Source organism: Labeo rohita, chromosome 15 (assembly GCF_022985175.1).
Source record: "Labeo rohita strain BAU-BD-2019 chromosome 15, IGBB_LRoh.1.0, whole genome shotgun sequence".
Taxonomy (NCBI): domain Eukaryota; kingdom Metazoa; phylum Chordata; class Actinopteri; order Cypriniformes; family Cyprinidae; genus Labeo; species Labeo rohita.
This window is the reverse complement of record NC_066883.1, coordinates 30,831,163-30,854,215: the sequence shown is the minus strand read 5'-3', so window position 1 is coordinate 30,854,215 and position 23,053 is coordinate 30,831,163. Positions and strand designations below refer to the sequence as shown.

The window sequence follows — 23,053 nt, the reverse complement described above, 5'->3', positions numbered from 1 at the left end:
CAGAGATGCATTCATATTACTGAAGTTCATTAAAAATCTGAGTTCAAAGACCTGCCATAATAAAACATTTATGTCTGCCTGCAGGAAATAAAAATCCCCTCTCAGAGCTAAGGATGGTACTACTGGGTTACAATGCATCTGGGAAGAGTTCAGCAGGAAACACCATCCTGGGCAAATCTGCATTTGATTCCAAAAGATCACTTACATCTTCAGTACAAGAAGGAGATACTGTACAGGAAGGCATGTTACTGTGGTCAACACTCCAGGCCGAAAAAGAAATTACCACTCAAAATACACCCCCAGACTCTATAAAGATGAGATTGTGTTGTGTCCATCTCACTGTCCTCCAGGACCACACGTCTTCCTGCTGGTCATAAGAGTGGATGTTTCTTTTACTGAAGTGTACAGAAAGGCAGTAGAGGAACATGTTGCTCTTCTTGGTCTCAAGTCTGGGATCACATGATTGTTCTCTTTACATTTGGTGACTGGTTGGGAGACACAGGCATTGAGCTGTTCATTGAGAGTGAAGGAGAAGCTCTTCAGTGGATATTAAACAAATGTAGGAACAGGTATCATGTCTTTGACAACAAAAACACAGATGATAGCAATCAAGTGACAGAGCTGTTTGAAAAGATAGAAGAGATGGTTGCAGGAAACAGAGGGGGATGCTGTTTTGAAATACAGAAGCAAAATTTACAAGAGGTGAAGAACAAAAGGATAAATGTTGAGAAAAGAGCAGAACAGATAAAGGCTGAATTTCAAAAAAGAAATGAATTGAGACTTTCAGCATCAGGTGAGTAAACAATGAAATCATGGTTTTAACAGTGAAGTAACTGACAATATTTACGGTCTGTGCTCTGTCTTTTTTAAGGAGATGCTGAACATTTTGAAATGAGGTTGGTGTTGCTTGGACCTCACCTATCCGGCATAAGTTCAACAGGGAACACAGTTTTGGGAAGGCAAGCATTTGACAGAAGAATCGAAGAGAATCTAAGTGATAATAGTGAAGTGGCAGAAGGAAACTCACTGTGGTTTGTACACCAGGTTTTGAGAAAGATTTCTGATTGGAAAAAGACTTGAAGATGCTAAACTCAACCTTCTGAGAAGTGTAAAAGAACGGTCTTCTGGGACACATGCTTTTATTTTAGTCCAGAGTGTTGACTGTTCCTTTGCAGAGGAAGAGAAAGGTGCACTAGAGAAAATCATGGGGTCTCTTGGTGAAACAGTCTGGAATCACACATTGGTTCTGTTTGCTGCTGGAGATGAACTAGGAGAAACTCCTATAGAGTTATTCATTGCAAGTGAAGGTGACACTCTCCAGTGGCTTATTGAGAAATGTGGGAACAGGTATCATGTTCTCAACACTAAGTGCTGGGGTGATGGATCTCAGGTCACAGAACTCCTGGAGAAGATCAAGAAGATGGTGGCTGAAAATAGAGGATGTCCTTTTAGACTAGATGAAGAGGCTTTAGAAAGAGCTGAAAGAACAGTAGCTGTACCCATTAGAAGAGCACAGAGTATGGATGATCCAATAAATTGTAAGTTGTTCTTTATTTATTTGCATATTGTGCAATATTTAAAGGTTTGTCTGATGTATTAATTCCTTTCTTTTTAGTTGCTGAAGGATGCAGTCCTTCCTCAAGGACAAGTTCAGCATATGTGTCCCTGATGTCCCAAGAAGCACCTGTAGAGAGGCATTTCAAGTCAAGTTCAAAAAGTGTGAGTACTGGATTTAGATTAGATTAAGACATTGTCTGATAGCAATATTAACAGTATATAAAAACTGCTGTACAACTTAACATTTAGCTTTTATCTTTAAGCAACTTGAACTGGATACATATTTTATTTCCACTCATAATAATGGATAATGCTATATCTCAGCTATCTATATGCTATATCTCAGCATATATATATAATCACCATATTATATATGGTATACAATGTACATCTCAATGGACAATTATCAGCATCTGTATCTGTATATGTATGTACAAAACACATTCCAAAATCTACAATTCCTTTCCTTTTGCATAAATTGTCCTTTAAGAAACTAACATAAACATGCCAAGCATGGTATAAATTTGGAATGCAAACATAAGTTGATCAGCAATATAATGGAGTACATCATCAACATGCATAGAATGAGACTACTGGTATATCTATTCATTATTAGCCTTTTTAACAACATTAACTTTTTTTCCTCAAAGTAATATAATACAAAAAGTACGAACATTAAAAAAATGAAAAATTAATATGTAAATGAACAATTTAATAAAGAGCTTGTGGATTTACAATGCTGATGCCTTCAGTCCTTTGGCCTCTATTTAGATTTATTTAATAATTTGATGTCGATTTCACAAGTAAGCTGTGTATCGTATGTATTCACACAAAGTTCAAAAACTCTCAAAGCCAGCAAAATAATTTCCAAATCACCTAATGAGATGGGGGATGTTTATATTTTGCTAATATTTTGGCTTTGAAATCAGATTAAATATATAGTTTAATAGAGATTAGGTGAATTTTTTAATTGTGTGTACAGGGTTAGTGTACAAGCTCTCTGTCTTGTTTTTTTTTGAGATGAGAAATACTGGTCCATCACTGAAGGAACTTTTTAATCTGAAAGGTTATTAAATCTTAGGAGGAGCTAGAACTGGAAAAACCTGTTAGATTAGATATTTGAATACAGTTTAAAGTTTGTTGTACCTTCTGTGCTACACTTTAAAGAAAGCATTGCATGTTAGCACAAAAGAAACACCATAAGTATGTGTAATCATTCTATAGGATATTGTATTTTTTATCTGTAGTTTTTACTATAATTTATCTCTGTGTATGTCTAGCTACATTTCAACAATGCATGTCATTACAAGAATTCTTTACATTGCTACAATGTTTTTTTCTGAAGTTCACTGTGTACAAGGACTATATTACCACTGTTTAACATTGAACTGTCTAAAAATACTACTTTTGTCAGTATCCAACAAATTATTTTTGTAAGTATAGCCATCATGTAGCAAACTTTAACATCCACACACACAATTTGATGTAATTTATTGCTACAACCCTGTTCAGAAAAAAATATGCACAACCTTTCTAGAGCCCATGATGTGTCTAGTCACCAGTCAGTGGAGTCACCAGTATTCAGTGGTAAATGGTAAACTGGTAAAATGCACTGTAGTATTTCCTATTCCTCTAAATCAAAATAGATTTGGAGAGGGTTAAATGTCTTACCCAGTTTCCTACTAATGTTTTGTTGAGACTGGTACACTTTTTTGTTTGCCATACCAGTGCATGCTGAAAGTGAATGTTGTTATTATTTTTACAAAATACAATTTCAAGACTAATCTAAAGTCTAATCTTTTGTTTTCCTACTAAATGCCTACGCTGCATCGGAATGAACGCCAGGTGGGCGGGACAGCTCCAAATGGGTTGTATAGTAGGCTCATACCTAACCACACCCCTAAACTGAACTCCACTAACTTGAAAGCCTACTTGCGGAATATGCTCCTGCGACATTGAATCGATTGAATTGAATTGAGAATTGATCGAGCTTACGTCACGTAACTTCAGTGTGGTCTTTGTCTAGCGTAACTCACGCTGATTAGCCCTAGTTCTGGGCAACTTTTCCTCAGAATGGATATCTTTTTTGCTTTTGTTTTCACTCACAAATTGTAAACTGAACTGTATCGTCGCAAGTGTGCTGCTGGATCAACAAACAACCAAGGCGGAACGAGATCCACCTGACGCAGGTGAGCCAACTGGCACAGAATGAAGTCCAGGTTACTGTGGTTTAAATTAGATAAAATATTCTATTACACTGGCAAGTTGGATACTATAAAGTGTCTTTTCCAACTGAAGTTAGTAACTTTTTAATAGTTTATTTCTCCGCAATGCTTGGTCCAAATGGTTAGTGCATACTGTATCAGTTTACTGTACTGTTTCTAGTAAAATAAATAGAACTACTAACAAACAGACATTTGTGTATAGGAGTGGTAGGGCTGTGACGGTTGCAATGACAACCGCACCACCGCGGTGGTGTTACGATATTTTCGGTTTCCGAGATTTTCAGGTTCAGTGGGCGGAGCACACATGAATATTCATGAGTTTTCCGGACATGTGCATGGAACTGAGAATTTCATTTTACGTTCCTTGTATCAGCAGGTTTGCTGGAATATCAAAAGGTAATTGTATTTTCAGCGTTGTGCAGACGTATGCCTAAACTACATTTGTTCGTTATTTTGTAAGTGTTTATAATGTTTCTATTAGTTTGAACGATTGCAGGCATTCTTTGTGTAACGTTAGGATAAAGCACAGCAGTTGTAGACATTCATTTCAGTGTGTTGTGTTGTAGCTTGCAACGCTTTAAAACGGTCCGTTATTAGTTGTAATCTTGTGAGTGCAACAGCTGAAATAAACTTGTATCTGTGGAGTGTGAATGAATCATTTTTAATCTATCCTGGTGTGATTGTTCAAACAGTTTGGCTTATATGTACAAAATGAACAGGAATCTAAGGACACACACACACACAAAAGTGTTCCTTAAATACAAGCAAAATTTTAGATTAAACAAAATTTTATGGACAAAAATGTAAAAAGTAGCCTACATTTGGTACACTTTAAATGAGAAGACAAATACATCACAGCATTTTATGGAATAGAATAAGCATAATTTAATACATTAAATTACATTTTATTATAAGTCAAAATATATGTATGTCTGCACTATATCTGTACTTTTCAATTTCAAATTTTCCTCTTCAGTGTCATATGATCTTTCAGAATTCATTCCAATATGCTCATTTGCTGCTCAACATACAATTCTGATTATCACCGGTGAAATGGTTGTGCTTAATCAAGTGCGACAGGAATTCTTGATCAATAAAAGTTCAGATAAACAGCATTTATTTTAAATAGAAATCTTTTGTAACATTATACATGTCTTTAGTTATTGTTTATTGGTTTATTGCATCCCTGTCAAACAAATGTATACATTTCTTTAAAAAAATGAATAAAATCATAGCAATCCCAAAACTTTTGAATGGTAATGTCATGAATCAAATGCCAAACATTTATTTATTTATTTATTTTTTAACATATCTTACATATGATCTTAGAATAGCGTTATTATGTGTCAAAATTTTATACAGCATATTCAACAAGGACATTTATCCTATGTTGTCTTGTTTTGGTGCATACATCTTGTTTGTTTGTAACAAGACTTCAATAGTGATTCAAACCTAAACTCCAGGAACACTTTACTTTGTTAATCGGGCCGGTAATTTTGATGAGCCGTCGGACAAGGGTTGAGCGAGGTTGTTACGAATTTATGCAACAAATGTTTGTTTAATATTTACCGTTCTTATTTTGGCTACTTTTTTATTTAAATGTATAATGTCTTTGATATTTACTTTAGTGTTTTGTAGGCTGAAATAAACACGCACATTTGCTGTGTTTCAAAATTATATATCAACACCGCGTCACCGACGGTAGTTGGTCCATTACCACCGCGATGGAAAAAATCTGCCACCGTCACAGCCCTAGTAGTCACATCTAATAAATAAAAACTATGAAGTTACTTATTTTATTAATTTCTCATAAAGAATCAATTCAGAATCAAAACAGTAAAATGTATTTTAAACATTTCTCAGTCCACAAATAGAGAGTTTTGTCTTGGAAAGGAGAATTTTGTATGTAAAGAAGTGCTTTATTGTTGTTACAGATCAATGGAGCCAGAAAGACAAGGCTCAGCAGAGCCATGCTGTGAGCCCATGAAAAAGTGCCGGAAACTTAAACCATGTTGTAGTGATGCTGGCAAACCAGAAAACAGGTACTTAAAACATAGAAGTTGCATTAAAATCAATATTTTCAGTTCAAAGGCAAATCAGTTCAATTTTTTTTTTTAATGGAAGTAGCGTTAAAAAAAATCTGCATACAATTAAAGGCAAAGGAGGTCAATTTTGAGATGAAGGCACTTTTGAACACAGGCATTGCATATTTATTGATAAAAGTCTGCTATGAATAAAATAATGATTCATGATGAAAGCATTTCTGAAAAAAGTGCTGCTTGTTCTTGTTTTTAAAGTTTAATGCAGGCAGAGAGACCGAACTCTCCAATGGGCAGCTCTGTGTCCATAAGCAGCAATCAGTCAAGAGAGCTTCCGGTGGTCTTTGGGAAAGAGGATAAAGACAGGTATGAACACAGGTAGTTACAAAAATGGATGTAGCATTAAAAATCAATGTGTACAATAAAAAGAAAATAAGCTCAATTTTGAGATAGTGGCACTTCTGAGCACAGTTATTGTATATTTATTGATAAAAGTCTGCTGTGAATAAAATAATGTTTCATGATGAAAGCATTTCTGAAAAAAAGTGGTGCTTGTTTTTGTTTTTAAAGTTCAGTGCAGGCAGAGAGACCGTGCTCACCAATGGGCAGCTCTGTGTCCATAAGCAGCAATCAGTCAAGAGAGCTTCCAGTGGTCTTTGGGAAAGAGGATAAAGACAGGTATGAACACAGGTAGTTACAAAAATGGATGTAGCATTAAAAATCAATGTGTACAGTAAAAAGAAAATGAGCAAAATTTTGAGATAGTGGCACTTCTGAGCACAGTTATTGCATATTTATTGATAAAAGTCTGCTATGAATATAAGAATGTTTTATGATGAAAGCATTTCTGAAAAAAGTGCTGCTTGTTTTTGTTTTTAAAGTTTAATGCAGGTAGAGAGACCATGCTCACCAATGGACAGCTCTGTGTCCATAAGCAGCAATCAGTCAAGAGAGCTTCCGGTGGTCTTTGGGAAAGTGTATAAAGACAGGTATGAAAACAGTAATTAAAAAAATAGAGATAGCTTACAAAACTGTTCTAAAACTGCTGTTTTAAATGATGACATCTGTGGAAATAAAAAGTACATACACTGGAAAAAATAGTGTAGAAACACATTTTGCTTTTCAAAGAAACAATTTCAAAGAAAAAGCAAGCAATACATAGAATTAAACTCATTTTTGTGTATTTGAACCCTTTCCGACAATGACTGTATGATTTTAAGATCCATCTTTTTACAACTGATGGACTCATGTAACTATTACTAAAGGTTCAAATGCTCACTGATGCTCCAGAAGGAAAACAGATGGATTAAGGGGTGAAAACTGAACAGAATGAAGATGTACATGTACATTTGTACATTTTCTTATTTTGCCTAAATTATATATATATATATATATATATATATATATATATATTATTATTATTATATATATTATTATTATTATTTTTATTTTTATTTTTTTTTTTTTTATTTAGTACTGCCCTTCAGAAGCTACAGTTGATACAGCATCAGTGAGCGTTTGAACTTTCTGTAACATGTAAACTTTTGACCTTAACTGTATTTCTTGAAAAATGTCCTTCAAAATTGCATCCACGGAAAGTTTCTGCAGTGTACTTAACAATAAAGTCTGCTTTGAATACAAGAATATTACATGATAAAAGTGTTCTAAATAGTGTGGTCATATATAGGTCAGTAGAGCTTCCAGTGTTTTTCAAGGCTATTGAAATTGAAGTTTAATTACTCGTCGTAATGACTGTTCGTGAACTAAAGTCTGTAATGTGCTCAGGTCACATGCAAGAAAACAATGTCAGAGTTGTGATGAGCTAAGGCCAACACTCCATAAGTGCAGGTATTCACGTATAAATACATATAAATTGAAACTGATCATTGATTAGTGTTTGTGCTTGCTAATTTGTGTTTTCTAACTTGCATTAAAGCACTGACTGTCAGCATGCTGAAGTCCACAACAAACTTGTATCAGATCTGTGGGCAATGGTTCACTGTTTATGTGAGGGAATAGAAAAACAGGGAAACCCAATACTTCTCAGTGAGATCTACACTGAGCTCTACATCACAGAAGGTGGAGGTGGAGAGATTAATAGTGAACATGAGGTCCGATGGATTGAAAAAGCCTCCAGGAAACCTGCAGCAGAAGATACTTCAACCTTAATGACATTTTCACACCGTTACCTGGACAAGACCAGCCCATCAGAACTGTGCTGACCAAAGGAGTCGCTGGCATTGGAAAAACAGTCTCTGTGCAGAAGTTCATTCTGGACTGGACTGAAGAAAAAGCAAATCAGGATGTCCATCTCATATTTCCACTTCCTTTCAGAGAGCTCAATTTGATAATGGACCAAACATTAACTCTTAAAGATCTTCTACAACTTTTCATGGGCACAAAACAACTTGAATTCTCTCCAAATGAAGGTAAAATCATTTTCATCTTTGATGGTTTGGATGAGTGTCGCCTGCCTCTGGATTTTCAGAACAATGTCAAGTTGTGTGATGTGACTGAATCAGCTTCAGTGGATGTTTTGCTGACAAACCTTATTGTTGGGAATCTACTTTCCTCTGCTCTCATCTGGATCACTTCCAGACCAGCAGCAGCTGATCTCATTCCCTCTGAGTTTGTCCATCGACTGACAGAGGTACGAGGCTTTAATGACCCTCAGAAGGAGGAATACTTCAGAAAGAGATTCAAAGATCAGAATCTGGCCGACAGAATCATCTCACACCTGAAGTCATCAAGGAGCCTCTACATCATGTGTCACATCCCAGTGTTCTGCTGGATCTCAGCCACTGTTCTAGAGAAGATGTTGAGACAAGCAGAGAGTGAAGAGATTCCCAAGACTCTCACTCAAATGTACACACACTTCCTGATCATTCAGATGAGAACTATGCATGAAAAAGCCTTCAAAATGAAAGTGAATGATGAAAACATAATCCTCAAACTGGGGAAACTGGCTTTTCAGCACCTTATGAAAGGCAATGTGATCTTCTATGAAGAAGATCTGAGAGAGTGTGGCATTGACGTGACGGAAGCATCAGTGTACTCAGGGTTGTGCACTGAGATCTTCAGAGAGGAGTTTGGTTTGTGTCAGAGGAAAGTCTACTGCTTTGTCCATCTGAGCATTCAGGAACATCTAGCAGCTGTGTATGTGATGTTTTCATTCAGTGTGAAAAACCTTGATGTTCTCAGTGAATACCAGTCCTTAAAACATGACGTTCAGTATCCAGAATGCTTCGGAATCTACGAGAGGGCTGTGGAAGTGAGTTTGCAAAGTAAGAATGGCCATCTGGACCTCTTCCTTCGCTTCCTTCTGGGTCTCTCCTTAGAGTCCAATCAGACTCTTCTTCAGTGCCTGCTGACACAAACACAAGCAACGTCTCACAATACGGACAGAATTATCCAATATGTCAAAAGGAAGATTAGAGAAGATCTTTCTCCAGAGAAATCCATCAATCTCTTTCACTGTCTGAATGAACTAGGTGATCATACTCTGGAAAACGAAATCCAAGACTATCTGAGATCTGGAACCATCAGAGATGCCATTCTATCTCCATCACAGTGGTCAGCGCTGGTTTTTGTGTTGCTTACCTCAGAGAACTTGGAAGTGTTTGAGTTAAAAAAATACATCAGGGATGAGTTCAACCAAAAACACCTCACGCAAGATCAAGTTCTCCATAATCTTCTGCCTGTGGTTGAATTGTCCAGATCAGCTCAGTAAGTGAACAGTATATATGCGTTTAGTTTTGACTAAACATTTGCATATTTTCTTGTACATAAAGGGCCTTGTTTTGAGCTTGCATGTACAGATACACTACCAGTCAAAAGATTTTTAATGTTTTTTTTTTAAAAAAAGAAGTCTCTTCTGCTCACCAATCCTGCATTTATTTGATACAAAGTAAAGCAAAAACTGTAAAATTTTGAATAATAAAATAATTTTGAATAATAAAAATATTTTAGAATTTTACTGTTTTGCTGTACTTTGGATCAAATAAATGAAAAAAAAAAACTCTCTAAAAATACATTTAATAAACTTACTGTTCAATAACTTTTGACAGGTAGTGTATGCGCATTTGACTATGACTTTACAAGCATTAATTGTATTTCCTTTTGACATCAAAGCACCAGCACTTAAATTAAGTTCAAAGTATTTTTAGTGTTTAATGGTGATCATATAAAAACCAAATAAATAATTTTTCTTTAATATTTCCTGTTTTTTTTATTGTGTTTATGAGTGATCTTATTTTATTAGTTCATTTCAATTTCATATTTTTATTTTTTCAGGCTTGGCTGTTGTAGTCTGTCAGAGAATTGCTGTGCTGATCTGGCATCAGCTCTCAGCTCAGAATCCTCTTGTTTGAGAGAATTGAACTTAAACTTCAATAATCTGCAGAGTTCAGGTGTGAAGCTACTTTCTGTTGGACTGGGAAATCCTCACTGCAAACTAGAAACATTGTGGTAAGTCCTCCATGTTTTCAAAACTACAAATAGATCCTGTACAATTTCTAAGCATTTTTACATGTTGTATCATGCATTGTATTACTGAAACTAGAATGTGAGCAAACAAAACTTTCTGGCGCAGGTTATGGCGGTGTAGTCTCACACACGAAGGCTGTGCCTGTCTGGCTTCGGCCCTGAATTCAAACCCTTCACATTTGAGAGAGCTCGATCTGTCTGAAAATAACCTAGGAGATCAAGGCATAAAGCTCTTCTCTGATGGACTAAAAAATCCTCAATGTAAACTGGAGACACTGAAGTAAGTTCTTTAAAATCTACAAATAAAAAAAGTAAATTTAATTGTCAGATGTGTCGGTATTAGTTAAAATGCTAGTTATATATTTGGATGTCTAAATCTGTCATACAGATGTTTTTACTCTCCTAAGATATTAGGTTGCTGTAACGTTGTACTATTAAGAGCTTCTTAATGAACTGTGAAAATGTTGTAAAGAATTTACAGTGTCCCATTGTTCTTTCTCCAGGCTGAGATTGTGTAACTTGTCAGATAAAAGTTGTGCAGCTCTGACTTCAGCTCTGAAATCAAACCTCTCACACCTGACAGAGCTGGATCTGTCAGAGAATGAATTGGGCGATGTAGGAGTCAACTTTCTCTCTGATGGACTCAAGAATCCTCTTTGTAAACTGGAGATATTATGGTAAGATTATTATTATTTAGGATTGGTGATTAGAAAACATCTTTAGTTAATGGAAATTGAATTGAATGCATGCACATTTTCAGTACCTGACAAAAAAGAAAAAAAAAGTATAGAAAGTGAATATACAGTGTGTTTTAAAATGAGAGGGTGAATGCTGTGTCATTATTCTGTCTCCAGGCTTAGAGATTGTGATATAACAGATGAAGGTTGTGCTGCTCTGGCTTCAGCTTTGACATCAAACCCTTCACACCTAAGAGAGCTGGATCTGACTGAAAATAAAATCACAGTCATGGGAGCAAACCTGCTCTCTGCTATAAAATTCAATCCAAACTATAAACTGGAGAAATTAGAGTACGTTTGAGATTTTTATAATTTTGTAACTCTGTATTTAACCAAGGGACAAAGGTTGCACTAGAAATGAAGAAACATTTTGAAGAAATACACCTTTGTCTACAATAATAGATGTGTTTTAACTTAATGTCTTCTTTTGTAAAAGTTGCATTTGAAGAGAGTCCAACTAAGAACTGATGGATGGGCTGCTCAGTGGATTTGTTGCTGCAGTAAAGCTGTACCGGTGTACTGTGTACACAGTGTTTTAATACGTAATTCATTGTTACAATTTAACTTTTTCTAATGTACATGATCTGTTGGTTTTGATGGTTTAAAATCTGTCCAATACATTAGGTGATAATACTATTTTCTCAATGTGTTTGAGATTTTCTATCCAGCAGAGGGCGATATGCCATGAAATGGAGAACAATTCTCTGCACTTCTCTTCGTTAAATGATCTTTAACATTTAATGTTGTTTTATGCCTTTAAATATTGTTGTTTATAATAAAAACACATAGTTAAACTTTTTGGAAAGTTTTTGTGTTTAGTTTATTGTGATTATATAATACACTCTACACTTTGCAAACTGATAAAGCTGTATTGTGCAAGTTTTTCAAACTTGTAATTAATCTGTTAAAACGTTGCTAACAGTATGTATTTCATTATTTCTTTCTTTTAAAATATTCGTGCATAAGATGTGTTTTAAGGAAAACCCAGGTGTTTTGCTGTCAATTCAAATTGTGTGAATTAAACTAAAAATCTATCTCCCATCTTTATTATTTTAAACAAATGTTTTATCTTAATCTTCTCACCAGGAGAAAACAAGGTCTTTTTGAAATGTAGCAATTGTTTGTACTTGTGTACGCCCATTGAGCTGTTGTTTGGATACAAGTATACAAATCAGAAAGTGAAAACATTTACAGTACGTAGGCTACTCAAGACGAAGAAACTCAGTATAACAGGTAGGTCGTGGTTACTGGTATAGTCTTATGTATTGGTTAATGTTTTGGAATTCTTCGAGCAAAAATCGTAAAGAAATCATGTAGCGTACATATTACTTAATTTAATATCGCCGCAACAAATGTTTACTGAATGACTGTAATTCGCAGGTGATCACAGGTGCTTTACAGCACAATTAAACAGGACGACGTGCAATAAATACCGACTGATATGTTTCAGACAAATTTTAGCCAAATAGTTGTATTAAAGGTAGTTAAGTAGTTAAAAAAGCAGCTTTATGTTGCCTAACAATTAAAATCTGAAACTGGTTTATCCTGTCCTTTTTACATCCTCGTGATCTCTAGAGATGAGGGTGAGTGATTATGTGAGAACCGTATGCAAATGAAGAGAGACAAATGTTAGAGTGGCTTAATTGGTGTATCTGTTTTTAATTAGTTTGATATCAAACATTAATTAAAGTACGTGTGTTTTGAATCTTGTTTATATACTGAAATAAGACAATCATTGAGTGTTTTTTTTTTTTGTTTGTTTGTTTTTTGTTTTAGCTTGGTTTTTGTTTTACTTTAAGATGTGAATTTGGAAATTGAAAGAAGTCTCGGTATCAGTTTGTCCATCTAAAAAATGATGTATGACGTAGCTACACAACTAGTTGGACTACGTGTTTTACCTTTTACCCTTACAAAAACAGCTCTTGTTTTGAGAGGTAATCTTAAAACCAAAAAGGAAACTGAACGTTTACAGTATGTGACTACTGTCCAGTATTTTGCTTTGCTTACATTTGTAATTATTTTTCAAATAGGCTAGTAGTCTGTCAATTACTTTTATTTGGTTCATTTGCAGAGTCATTGTAGCTGAAATGAGTTCTGAAAATGTGACCGGTTACTGACCCTTACCAAAAAGAAGTACACTTCAAGTTAATTTTATTAAGTATACTTAAGTAAAGTTCAAGTATATTTTTAAGTATACTTTATGTAGTAAGTATACAAATATCAGCATACTAGTAGTATACTTTTCAGTGTACTACTTTTATACTCCTTGGGACTAAATTGGCCCACTTTCTAGAATATAAAAGTATACTTTTAAGTATTCTTTAAGTATAACAGTAGTAAACTTTGAGTACACAACTAGTTTACATCTATGTTTTCAGTTTGTACTGCAAGTATACTAAAAGTAAACTAATAGGTATACTGAAAGTTTACTAATTAAATACTTTTTATGCATTTTTAGTACACATTGAAGTAAATTCTCAGTAAACTACAAGATTAGTAGTTTTATACTTTAAGTATACTCGTAAGTTTTCTTTAAGTGAACTTCATATCATACTTTAAGTATACTACTATGTCCCTATTTAAATATTAATTTGTATATATTTTGTTACATAAATATCTGAACATACTCAACATTATGAATAATTTAGTCTAATATGTAGACAACATTGTCTTTGTTTATAAAACTTTTTACAAGGTTAAAATATTTAGGAAATAGATATAAGTAGTTGAAAGTATCTAGGCCTCAAAACTAGATACACAAACCTCAAGAACGGTGGCAATCAGCAAATATTAAAAAGATTAGGTCTGTATGTCACAGTACAACAAATAACTAACAATAATGACAAAACAACAACAAAAAAGTTTAAATGAAGTCAGCAAACAGCAAAACAATAATCCTATAACAGTAACTGGATAATTTATTCATGCTGCAATGCATGCTGGGAACTTACAAAGCCTTGAAATTTCAACAATATGAAATTCTTTGTTCAGACAACTGTGTTTGACTGGTTGGGACAACATTATTGTAATTTTATTGGTCTGACAAGGGTTTTTAGTTTAAAAAAATAGCATTTTTTAGTATTTGAGACAAAATGTTTTATAAAATGGAAAATATGTATTTGCATTTTTTACAGTGTGAAAGCATCTGTTTTTGTTTCTTCGCTTGTGTTTTGGAAATTTTGTACAGAAGATGTGTAATAGCATCCCTCATATATAACAATGAAAACAGATTCTCAGAGCACAAGTATAGCTCAAATACTTTTTCTAAGTATAAATCAAGTATACTTAAATGTAATTTTAAGTATATTTCTGATAAGTATATAAAGCACATTTCTGAGAAGTACATAAAAAGTAGATTGAAAGTATACTTTCCTATTTTTAGTTTCAAAGAAGTATACTAATAGCACACTTGAATAAACTTCTTTTTCGTAAGGGGAGGCCCACTAGTAAGTAAGTAAGAAATAAATACATGAATGAATATCGGCGCCGATAGCCTCGTGAGTCGTGAACCTTTCCGGATCCCACCCCCCTGTCTCTCTCTCTCTTTCACTCACTTCCTGTCGTATCTCCACTGTCCTGCCGTCGAAAAATCGAAAAATGCCAAAATGGTAGCTAAAAGTAATCACCATTTCCATTTCCCTTAAGCAGAATCCAGAAGGGCAGATCAGATTTAACAAGACCTGGTCAATAGGATTTATCATCATCTAATGGATCAACTCAAGGTTGAAAAGCCCAGGTAAATGATCATGATTACAAAACACATTTATTATTATTTTTTTATGTCTAGTATTTCTTTCACAGTTACACCTGGTTATTTGTGCAGCACTTGGTTCTTAATGATGATCATCAACTGAATTAATGTTGTAATGTCTCTGTTTCACTGCAGCTCAGAGCAGCAGGGGAGATCACCATCTCCATGTCCCAGCCATGAGTCCATGAGGAGTGATCACTCAATGGGTCATAGAGAGAATTTAAAAGAATCCAAGTAAATGATTTACATTCATATTAATTAGGTTATCCTCTCTATCACTTTTCAGTTCTAAGTTAATGCAATGTTATTTAAAACAGCATTTAAAAAAAAACATTAATTTTAACAACAGTGAATGTATATCTCATGCTTGTGACTAATTCACAGTTGTGACTATTAAATCCACTTTATTAGTGTTGTAATGTTCTGATTCACTGCAGATCAGAGCAGCAGGGGAGATCACCATCTCCATGTCCCACTCATGAGTCCATGAGGAGTGATCACTCAATGGGTCATAGAGAGAATTTAAAAGAATCCAAGTAAATTATTTACATTAATATTAATTAGGTTTTCCTCTCTATCACTTTTCAGTTTTAAGCTTTATGCAATGTTATTTAAAAATGTATATCTCATGCTTGTGACTAATTCACAGTTGTGACTATTAAATCCACTTTATTAATTAATGTTGTAATGTTTCTGATTCACTGCAGATCAGAGCAGCAAGGGAGATCACCATCTCCATGTCCCACTCATGAGTCCATGAGGAGTGATCATTCAATGGGTCATAGAGAGAATTTAAAAGAATCCAGGTAAATGATTTACATTAATATTAATTAGGTTATCCTCTCTATCACTTTTCAGTTTTAAGTTTTATGCAGTGTTATTTAAAACAGCACATTAAAAATAAAAAAAAGACATAATATTAATTTTAACAACAGTGAATTTATATCTCATGCTTGTGACTAATTCACAGTTGTGACTATTAAATCCATTTTATTAATGCTGTAATGTTTTGATTCACTGCAGATCAGAGCAGCATGGAAGATCAGCATCTCCATGTCCGAGCCATGAGTCCATGAGGAGTGATCACTCAATGGGTCACAGAGAGAATTTAAAAGAATCCAAGTAAATTATTTACATTAATTTTAATTAGGTTTTCCTCTCTATCACTTTTCAGTTTTAAGTTTTATGCAATGCTATTAAAAACAGCACTTTAAAAAAATACATAATGCTAACAATTAACAATTGTGAATTTAAGTCTCACGCTTGTGACTATTTCAAAGTTGTTACTATTAAATCCACTTAATTAAGTTGGGTTGAGAATGCCAACTTACTGATTCACTGTTTAAGCTTATTCTTCTTCTTACTCTGAGCCACAATTTAATTTAACCTAACTGCAAGAAGTCAGAATTGCGAGATATAAACCCAGAATGTCATGCAATTCTGAGAAAAAAAAGAGTCGGAATTGTGAGTTTGTATCATGCAATTTAGAGAAAAAAGTCAGAATTGTGAGATAAAGTCACAATAACTTTTTATTTTATTTTTTATTTAGTGGCAGAAACTGTCTAGTTTTTAACTGGGTTTTTATAATCTGTTTATTTGTCTTTAATTTACATTTTCATTTAATTTGCTTTAATTTACAAGTATTAAAATCTCCTTATTAAATAATATATATTAAAATGATAAGTGGTGTGCTATGTGAGTAATGGTTTAAAATGTATAACAAGATTTATTTTGATTTTCCAGTGCTGCTTCACCCCTTGATAAAATTCGAGATGCATTCCAAACAAATTTAAAAAGCAGGTTTCAGTGTTTGCATGAAGGGATATCAAAACACCGTAACCTTATACCTCTCAATGAGATCTACACTGAGCTCTACATAACAGAAGGTGGACATGGAGAAGTCAATAATGAACATGAGCTCAGATGGATTGAAACTGCATTTAGGAGACCAATGACAGAAGATACATCAATTAGCCTGAATGAAATCTTCAAACCATTACCTGGAAAAGAGCGACGCATCAGAACTGTGCTGACTAAAGGAGTTGCTGGCATTGGTAAAACCGTCTCTGTGCAGAAGTTCATTCTGGACTGGGCTGAAGGGAAAGCAAATCAGGACGTCCACCTCATATTTCCACTTCCTTTCAGAGAGCTCAATTTGATAAAGGATGAAAAAAAAAGTCTTAAAGATCTTCTACAGCTTTTCATGGACACAGAACTGGAAATCTCTTCCAGTGAAGTTAAAATCATTTTCATCTTTGATGGTTTGGATGAGTGTCGTCTGTCTCTGGATTTTCAGAACAATATGACCTTGTGTGATGTAACTGAATCTGCTTCAGTGGATGTGCTGCTGACAAACCTCATTGCGGGGAATCTGCTTCCCTCTGCTCTCATCTGGATCACCTCCAGACCAGCAGCAGCTGATCTCATTCCCTCTGAGTGTGTCCATCGACTGACAGAGGTACGAGGCTTCAATGACCCTCAGAAGGAGGAATACTTCAGGAAGAGAATCAGAGATGAGAGTCTGTCTGACAGAATCATCTCACACCTGAAGTCATCAAGAAGCCTCTATATCATGTGTCACATCCCAGTGTTCTGCTGGATCTCAGCCACTGTTCTAGAGAAGATGTTGAGTCAAACAGAGAGTGGAGAGTTTCCCAAGACTCTTACTCAAATGTACACACAATTCCTGCTCATTCAGATGAGGACTATGCATGAAAAGGCCTATAATAAGAACATTAAAGATATAGACATGGTTCTTAAACTGGGTAAACTGGCTTTTCAGCAGCTGGAGAAATGTAATCTGATTTTTACGAGGAAGATCTTAGAAAATGTGGCATCAACGTGCAAGAAGCATCTGTGTACTCAGGACTGTGCACTCAGATCTTTAGAGAAGAATCAGGGGTGTTTCAGGGGAAAGTCTATTGTTTTGTTCATCTGAGTGTCCAGGAACATCTTGCAGCTTTATATGTGTACCTATCCTTTGTGAATCAAAACATAAATGTGATAGACAAACCTAGACTTTTACCCAGCATTCTGACTTGTTTTACACAAGTTTCAATATCAATATCTGACCTCTATAAAAAAGCTGTAAAGAAAGCTCTTCAAAGTTCCAGTGGACATCTGGACCTCTTTCTTCGCTTTCTATTAGGCTTCTCACTGGAATCAAATCAGACTCTCTTACGAGGCCTACTGACGCAAACAGAAGACCACTCTGACAGCAAAGAGAGAATTGTTAAGTTAATTAAAAAGATGATCAAAGAAAATCCTTCTTCAGAGAAATCAATCAATCTGTTCCACTGCCATGAATGAACTGAATGATCATTCACTAGTGGAGGAAATCCAGCATTATCTAAAATCAGAGTCAAGAATAAATAACAAACTGACAGCCTCACAGTGGTCAGCAATGGTCTTTGTATTGCTGACCTCAGGGCAAAATCTAGATGTGTTTGATTTAAATGAATACATTGGGACACACGTCTTGCCAGATGAAAGTCTTCAGAGGCTACAACCAGTGCTTGAAGCATCCAGAACTGCCAAGTATGTTATTCCAGTAGTAATAGTTAAAGTTAATATATAAAAATAACAAAAAATAACAACAACAAAAAAAAAATAATATAATATAATGGAATATGTTTGTTTTTACTCTTTATTGTATTTTTGTCTTTTTTTAAACACAACAAGATTATTCTTGAATTAAGTCATTAGAAGTATTTTAACAATTAGAAGTACTTTTAATTAAAGCAGTGTGTAATCTACAAAATTTGTGTACTTCCAGAAGTAATCCACCCAACACTGTCTATACATACACATGCTGAAATGACTTGTTTGTAAATGTTTATAAAACAGAACAAAATATTTTTTTCTTTTATTTCTTTGAAGGCTTTGTAAGCATAACCTGACAAGAAAAGGCATTACCACTTTAGTTTCTGTTCTTTCCTCAAAGACGTCATGCCTGAGAGAGTTATACATGACTAAATGTAATATAAATGATTTAGGACTCAAGCTACTCTGTGCTGGACTGGAAAATCCTCAATGTCAGTTGGAAACACTGAAGTAAGTCTTCAATTTTCATAGGTTAATTTACCTACTTTATTGCAAAAAAAAAAGTAAATATAGTAGAAAAGTAATATATTATATTACTTTTAATATACTAAATACAGTATAAAAAATATAAAATAGTAAATATAGTTCATGCTTAAAATTAGAAACAACACAAAATACAGTTATGATACAGTCTTCATATGCAAGCATTCATGTCAGTTTACCTTGTTTCAAACCCCCCTTATCATCTGAAAAAACAATTATTGCAAAAATGATGTTGAGAAGAAGTCTTAAAAGTCTTTAATGAAGAAACCCCTGATTTATTTTTTTCCCTCCCAGACTGGAGTTTTGTGGTGTTTCTGATAAAGTTTGTGATTTTCTGGCTTTGTCTCTGAGATCAAACCCCTCACATCTGAAAGAGCTAGATCTGTCTGGAAATAAAATCACAAACTTTGGATTGAAGATTCTTTCTGCTGAAATGCAGAATCCCCTCTGTAAACTGGAGAAACTGTGGTAAGATTACTTACAGTATATAATTATCCTAAAACATATTTTTTTTTACATTAATTTCTCTCTTGTTACCATTAAGGAACTATGTGTCCATTAATCTAGATCTGATTCCATTTCCTCTGCAGGATGAGACTTTGTCGTATCACAGGTGATGGTTGTGCATCTCTGGCTTCAGTTCTGAAATCAAACCCCTCACACCTGAAAGAGCTCAATCTGTCTGGGAATAAATTGGGAAGACTTGGGAATGAAGATCCTCGCTGATGGACTGGAGAATCCCCATTGTAAACTGGAGATACTGAGGTAAAGTTATCTTGCAGAGAGTAATAAATGTATTGAGAATCATAACTGACAAACATGGATACAATTCAGTGCTGTCTATGCTGTTTATTTTGTGCAGCCTGAGGGATTGTGGTATCAGTCATGAAGGTTGTGCTGCTCTGGCTTCAGCTCTGAGATCAAACCCCTCACACCTCAGAGAACTGGATCTGTCTGGAAATAAATTTGGAGACACAGGATTACAGAGGTTATCTGATGATCTGGAGAATTCTGACTGTAATCTTGAGATGCTCAGGCAAGATCATCACTCAGCACATTTGTCAAATAAGTTCTTTTTTTCCAAACTAGGGAGAGAAATGAATGTGTCATTCTCTCAGCAGGTTGGACCATTGTGAAGTCACTAATGAGGGCTGTGCTGCTTTGGGTTCAGCTTTGAAATCAAACCCCTCACACATGAGAGAACTGGATCTAGGTTGGAATAAAATAGGTGACTCAGGTGTGCAGGCACTTTTTGATGCTTTGAAGAGTCCAAACTGTAAATTGGAAATTTTGCGGTAAGTTAATGTCAAAATCATTTTGAAAATGCAGATTTCATTATTTATTTGTTATATTGCTATTGGTCCATTGATTTTCATTTCATCATATCATCAAAGAACCATCATTCATGTTAAACTTTTTACACAAACAGTATTTATTATAGAGTGTATAAAATAAACTGTGAACTACATGCTTTAATGACAAATGTTATTTAGCAAATGATCGAAAATGATCAAAAACTGATACAACTACTATGTATAACAATCAACAATAGCATTAAAATTTGTTTTTTTTTTCTCTGCAGACTGAGGGACTGCAAAATTTCAGAGGAAGGTTGTACTGCTTTAGCTTCAACATTGAGATCAAACCCCTCACACTTAAGAGAGCTGGATCTTTCTGAAAATAAACTGAGAAGCTCATGGGTGAAAATGCTTTCTACTGCTCTTGAAAAGCCTGACTGCAAACTAGAGATACTGCGGTAAGATCATTATTTTTGCTCTATATCTTCTCTGATAAGACTGCCTGAAACAGTCTTCCTTAATCACAATTTGTCATTGCAGTTTGGAATACTGTGGTCTCACAGATGAAGGTTGTGCTTTTCTGGCATCAGCTTTGAGATCGAACCCCTCACACCTGAGAGAACTGGATCTGTACATGAACAATCTACAAGATTCAGGAAGGCAGCAGTTCTCTGCTATGAAGGATGACCCAAACTATAAACTGCAAACACTACAGTATGGACAACATCATTATTGTTAGATACCCCTAGTATTTAAAGAAATACGCTTGTCTTATTCTTCTGTCCTGAAATGATCCTTGTATGTCTGTTGAAGTCTTTGTACTTTAGAATGAGTTGAATTTTGTATGACTGATAAGTTGACTCCACTCAGATCATCACTCATGACTTTCTCCAGTGACTCTTGTTCATACTACACTAACCACTGTCAGTTTTCCACATCCTTCTTCATGCCACAAGGACATAAGCGACAGAAAAATAATGAGATGGATGTGAAACATGGACTATATAGCCATGTGTTGTATTAAGTCCTCACAGCTAGTGAGCTACATGCTATTGCACTTTGACTTTACTGTTTATTACAATTAATTATATTGTTTACTTTTTTTTTTTTTAACATTTCTACATTCTTGCTTTTGTAAGCTGCACTCAAAAGTTCAATGGTCTCTTGTGTCTGTTAATTTGTCATAAAGGTATGTGTGTTTAATGTGATCACATTAAAATTCATGTATAGAAAGTTGTAGGTCAAGACAAAATTGCATTGTAACGTAATTTAGCAAACCTGTGATTTTTTTTTTTTTTTAAATACAAACCTACCACCAATGTGTTCCAAAAAAAGTTACTTTACTGAAATTTAGCCACCTCTGGTTTCTAATTTCTACACCCATTGTTTTTATAGTGTACACAAATCCATATATTTCCACTAGAGGGAGATGTTTACCAGTCTGTAAGAGTTTTAAAACCACTTCTGTCTTACATAAGAGCAACTACACTCTCAGTAAATTATGTAAAATTATTTTAAACTGGTGTAATCTTAGACATGACTCATTGATGTTTATTGTTTGCAAAGGATTAGCATCATAAGATATGTATATAACAGGATGAGCAGGTATGTATGGATACATTTATGTGCTCTTTATGACAGGTGCATGTTGCCAACCTTAAGAATGTGCGAGTTTAATGTAAAGGTCAAATGTACATTAGCGTACCTTGTACATCTTTCCGTTATCGCAGATACTTGTGTAAATGTGATAAGAAAAATGCAGAATAACAATTTTGTATAAAAAAAAAGTTCTGAATGAAATCAGCTATATGGAATTATGCATTTAGAATACAGTTGATTGAAAAAGTCTTTCTAAAATCTATTGTAAATTAGTATTGTTTTTCAGTATAATTATCATTTTATTGAAATTTGAATGAAAAGTTTGTTTTAAAGCAACTGTACAAAATATCTCACATGGCTCAGTGGCATGATTATTACCTTAAAATGCTGCAGAAGATCATAGGTCATAGGTCATAGTATTATGTCATCACATTTTATTTTCTATTATTTTTTCAAATTAATAAAATGTTCTAGTTTTGTGATTTAAATCCCAGATTATCAGTATGGTACAAAAAGGAAGGGCATTTGATGATAGGCTACTTAATTTTTGGTGAACATCAAACAAAAAAGTACAATAAAAATATATATTTGTTGTTGCAAAATAGATAAGCAATATCTAAATATAAGAGTTGGTTAGGTTAGTCTGGGAAGGGTCACATAAACACACACACAGATCAATGCATGTTTTATCACTGCTTAGTAAAATGATTATTCAAAATGTCCTTTTCCCTGAGGCCCTTGGTTTGCATCTGTTTCCTCTCCTCCACTTCCTCTCTGCCAATCAGGATCTATAAATGTTTATTGAAGTATCAAATACACGTGTCTCTCTCTTTGTGTGTGTATATATACACGTGTGTGCATTTAATCACCTGCGTGTGCCTACGCAAATATCAACATCTTTGTTCCGTCATGATCTCTGTAACTTATCCCATGGGACTCTCTGTACAGTTTTGTGAGCGTGTCCTTTAGGTACAGTGAAACATGACGGCTGAATGAACAGCGGTGACTCACCTAAACTAAATGTGATAACATCCAAGGTTTATAAAACCAGTGTGACGTAAATCTGCCTTTCTTCAGCTACAGTCTCTCTATGTCCTTCGATTTAACTTTTATTAACAGATAACTTCAGAGTTTTCTATAGGATGCATTAAAACACTGCCTTCATTTATTTTTGCTACTTTTTAAATGCCTTTTATTTATAGAATTACTAGACCCATCTTAAAATATGAAAACCCATCATAAAAATGTTGAATTATTACACTTGTAAAACTATGAT

The 23,053-nt window shown here is 34.5% G+C and overlaps 2 protein-coding genes across 2 annotated transcripts in view; both read left to right on the top strand.

Annotated features, from left to right (window-relative positions):
- The window catches only part of si:dkey-23k10.5 (GTPase IMAP family member 8), a 33,193-nt gene extending 31,447 nt beyond the window's left edge, over window positions 1-1,746 (top strand). Inside the window, 7 exon segments of the mRNA XM_051128786.1 lie at window positions 85-230; window positions 233-443; window positions 446-793; window positions 872-1,012; window positions 1,015-1,056; window positions 1,059-1,538; window positions 1,616-1,746. Of these exon segments, the coding sequence (XP_050984743.1) occupies window positions 85-230; window positions 233-443; window positions 446-793; window positions 872-1,012; window positions 1,015-1,056; window positions 1,059-1,538; window positions 1,616-1,746 (1,499 nt within the window).
- A 1,739-nt stretch (window positions 1,747-3,485) lies between these two features.
- On the top strand, window positions 3,486-21,991 carry si:dkey-23k10.2 (uncharacterized). The gene is given in 28 exon segments (XM_051128785.1): window positions 3,486-3,746; window positions 5,717-5,824; window positions 6,080-6,199; window positions 6,392-6,511; window positions 6,703-6,810; window positions 7,607-7,669; window positions 7,758-7,975; window positions 7,978-9,547; window positions 10,115-10,288; window positions 10,413-10,586; window positions 10,810-10,983; window positions 11,161-11,343; window positions 14,735-14,779; window positions 14,930-15,028; window positions 15,232-15,330; window positions 15,502-15,600; window positions 15,818-15,916; window positions 16,538-17,595; window positions 17,598-18,094; window positions 18,096-18,331; window positions 18,674-18,847; window positions 19,175-19,348; window positions 19,471-19,576; window positions 19,578-19,645; window positions 19,743-19,916; window positions 20,002-20,175; window positions 20,463-20,636; window positions 20,719-21,991. Coding segments are annotated over 27 exon segments (6,483 nt in total). The 5' UTR covers window positions 3,486-3,746; window positions 5,717-5,720; the 3' UTR covers window positions 20,918-21,991.
- Window positions 21,992-23,053: the final 1,062 nt, after the last annotated feature.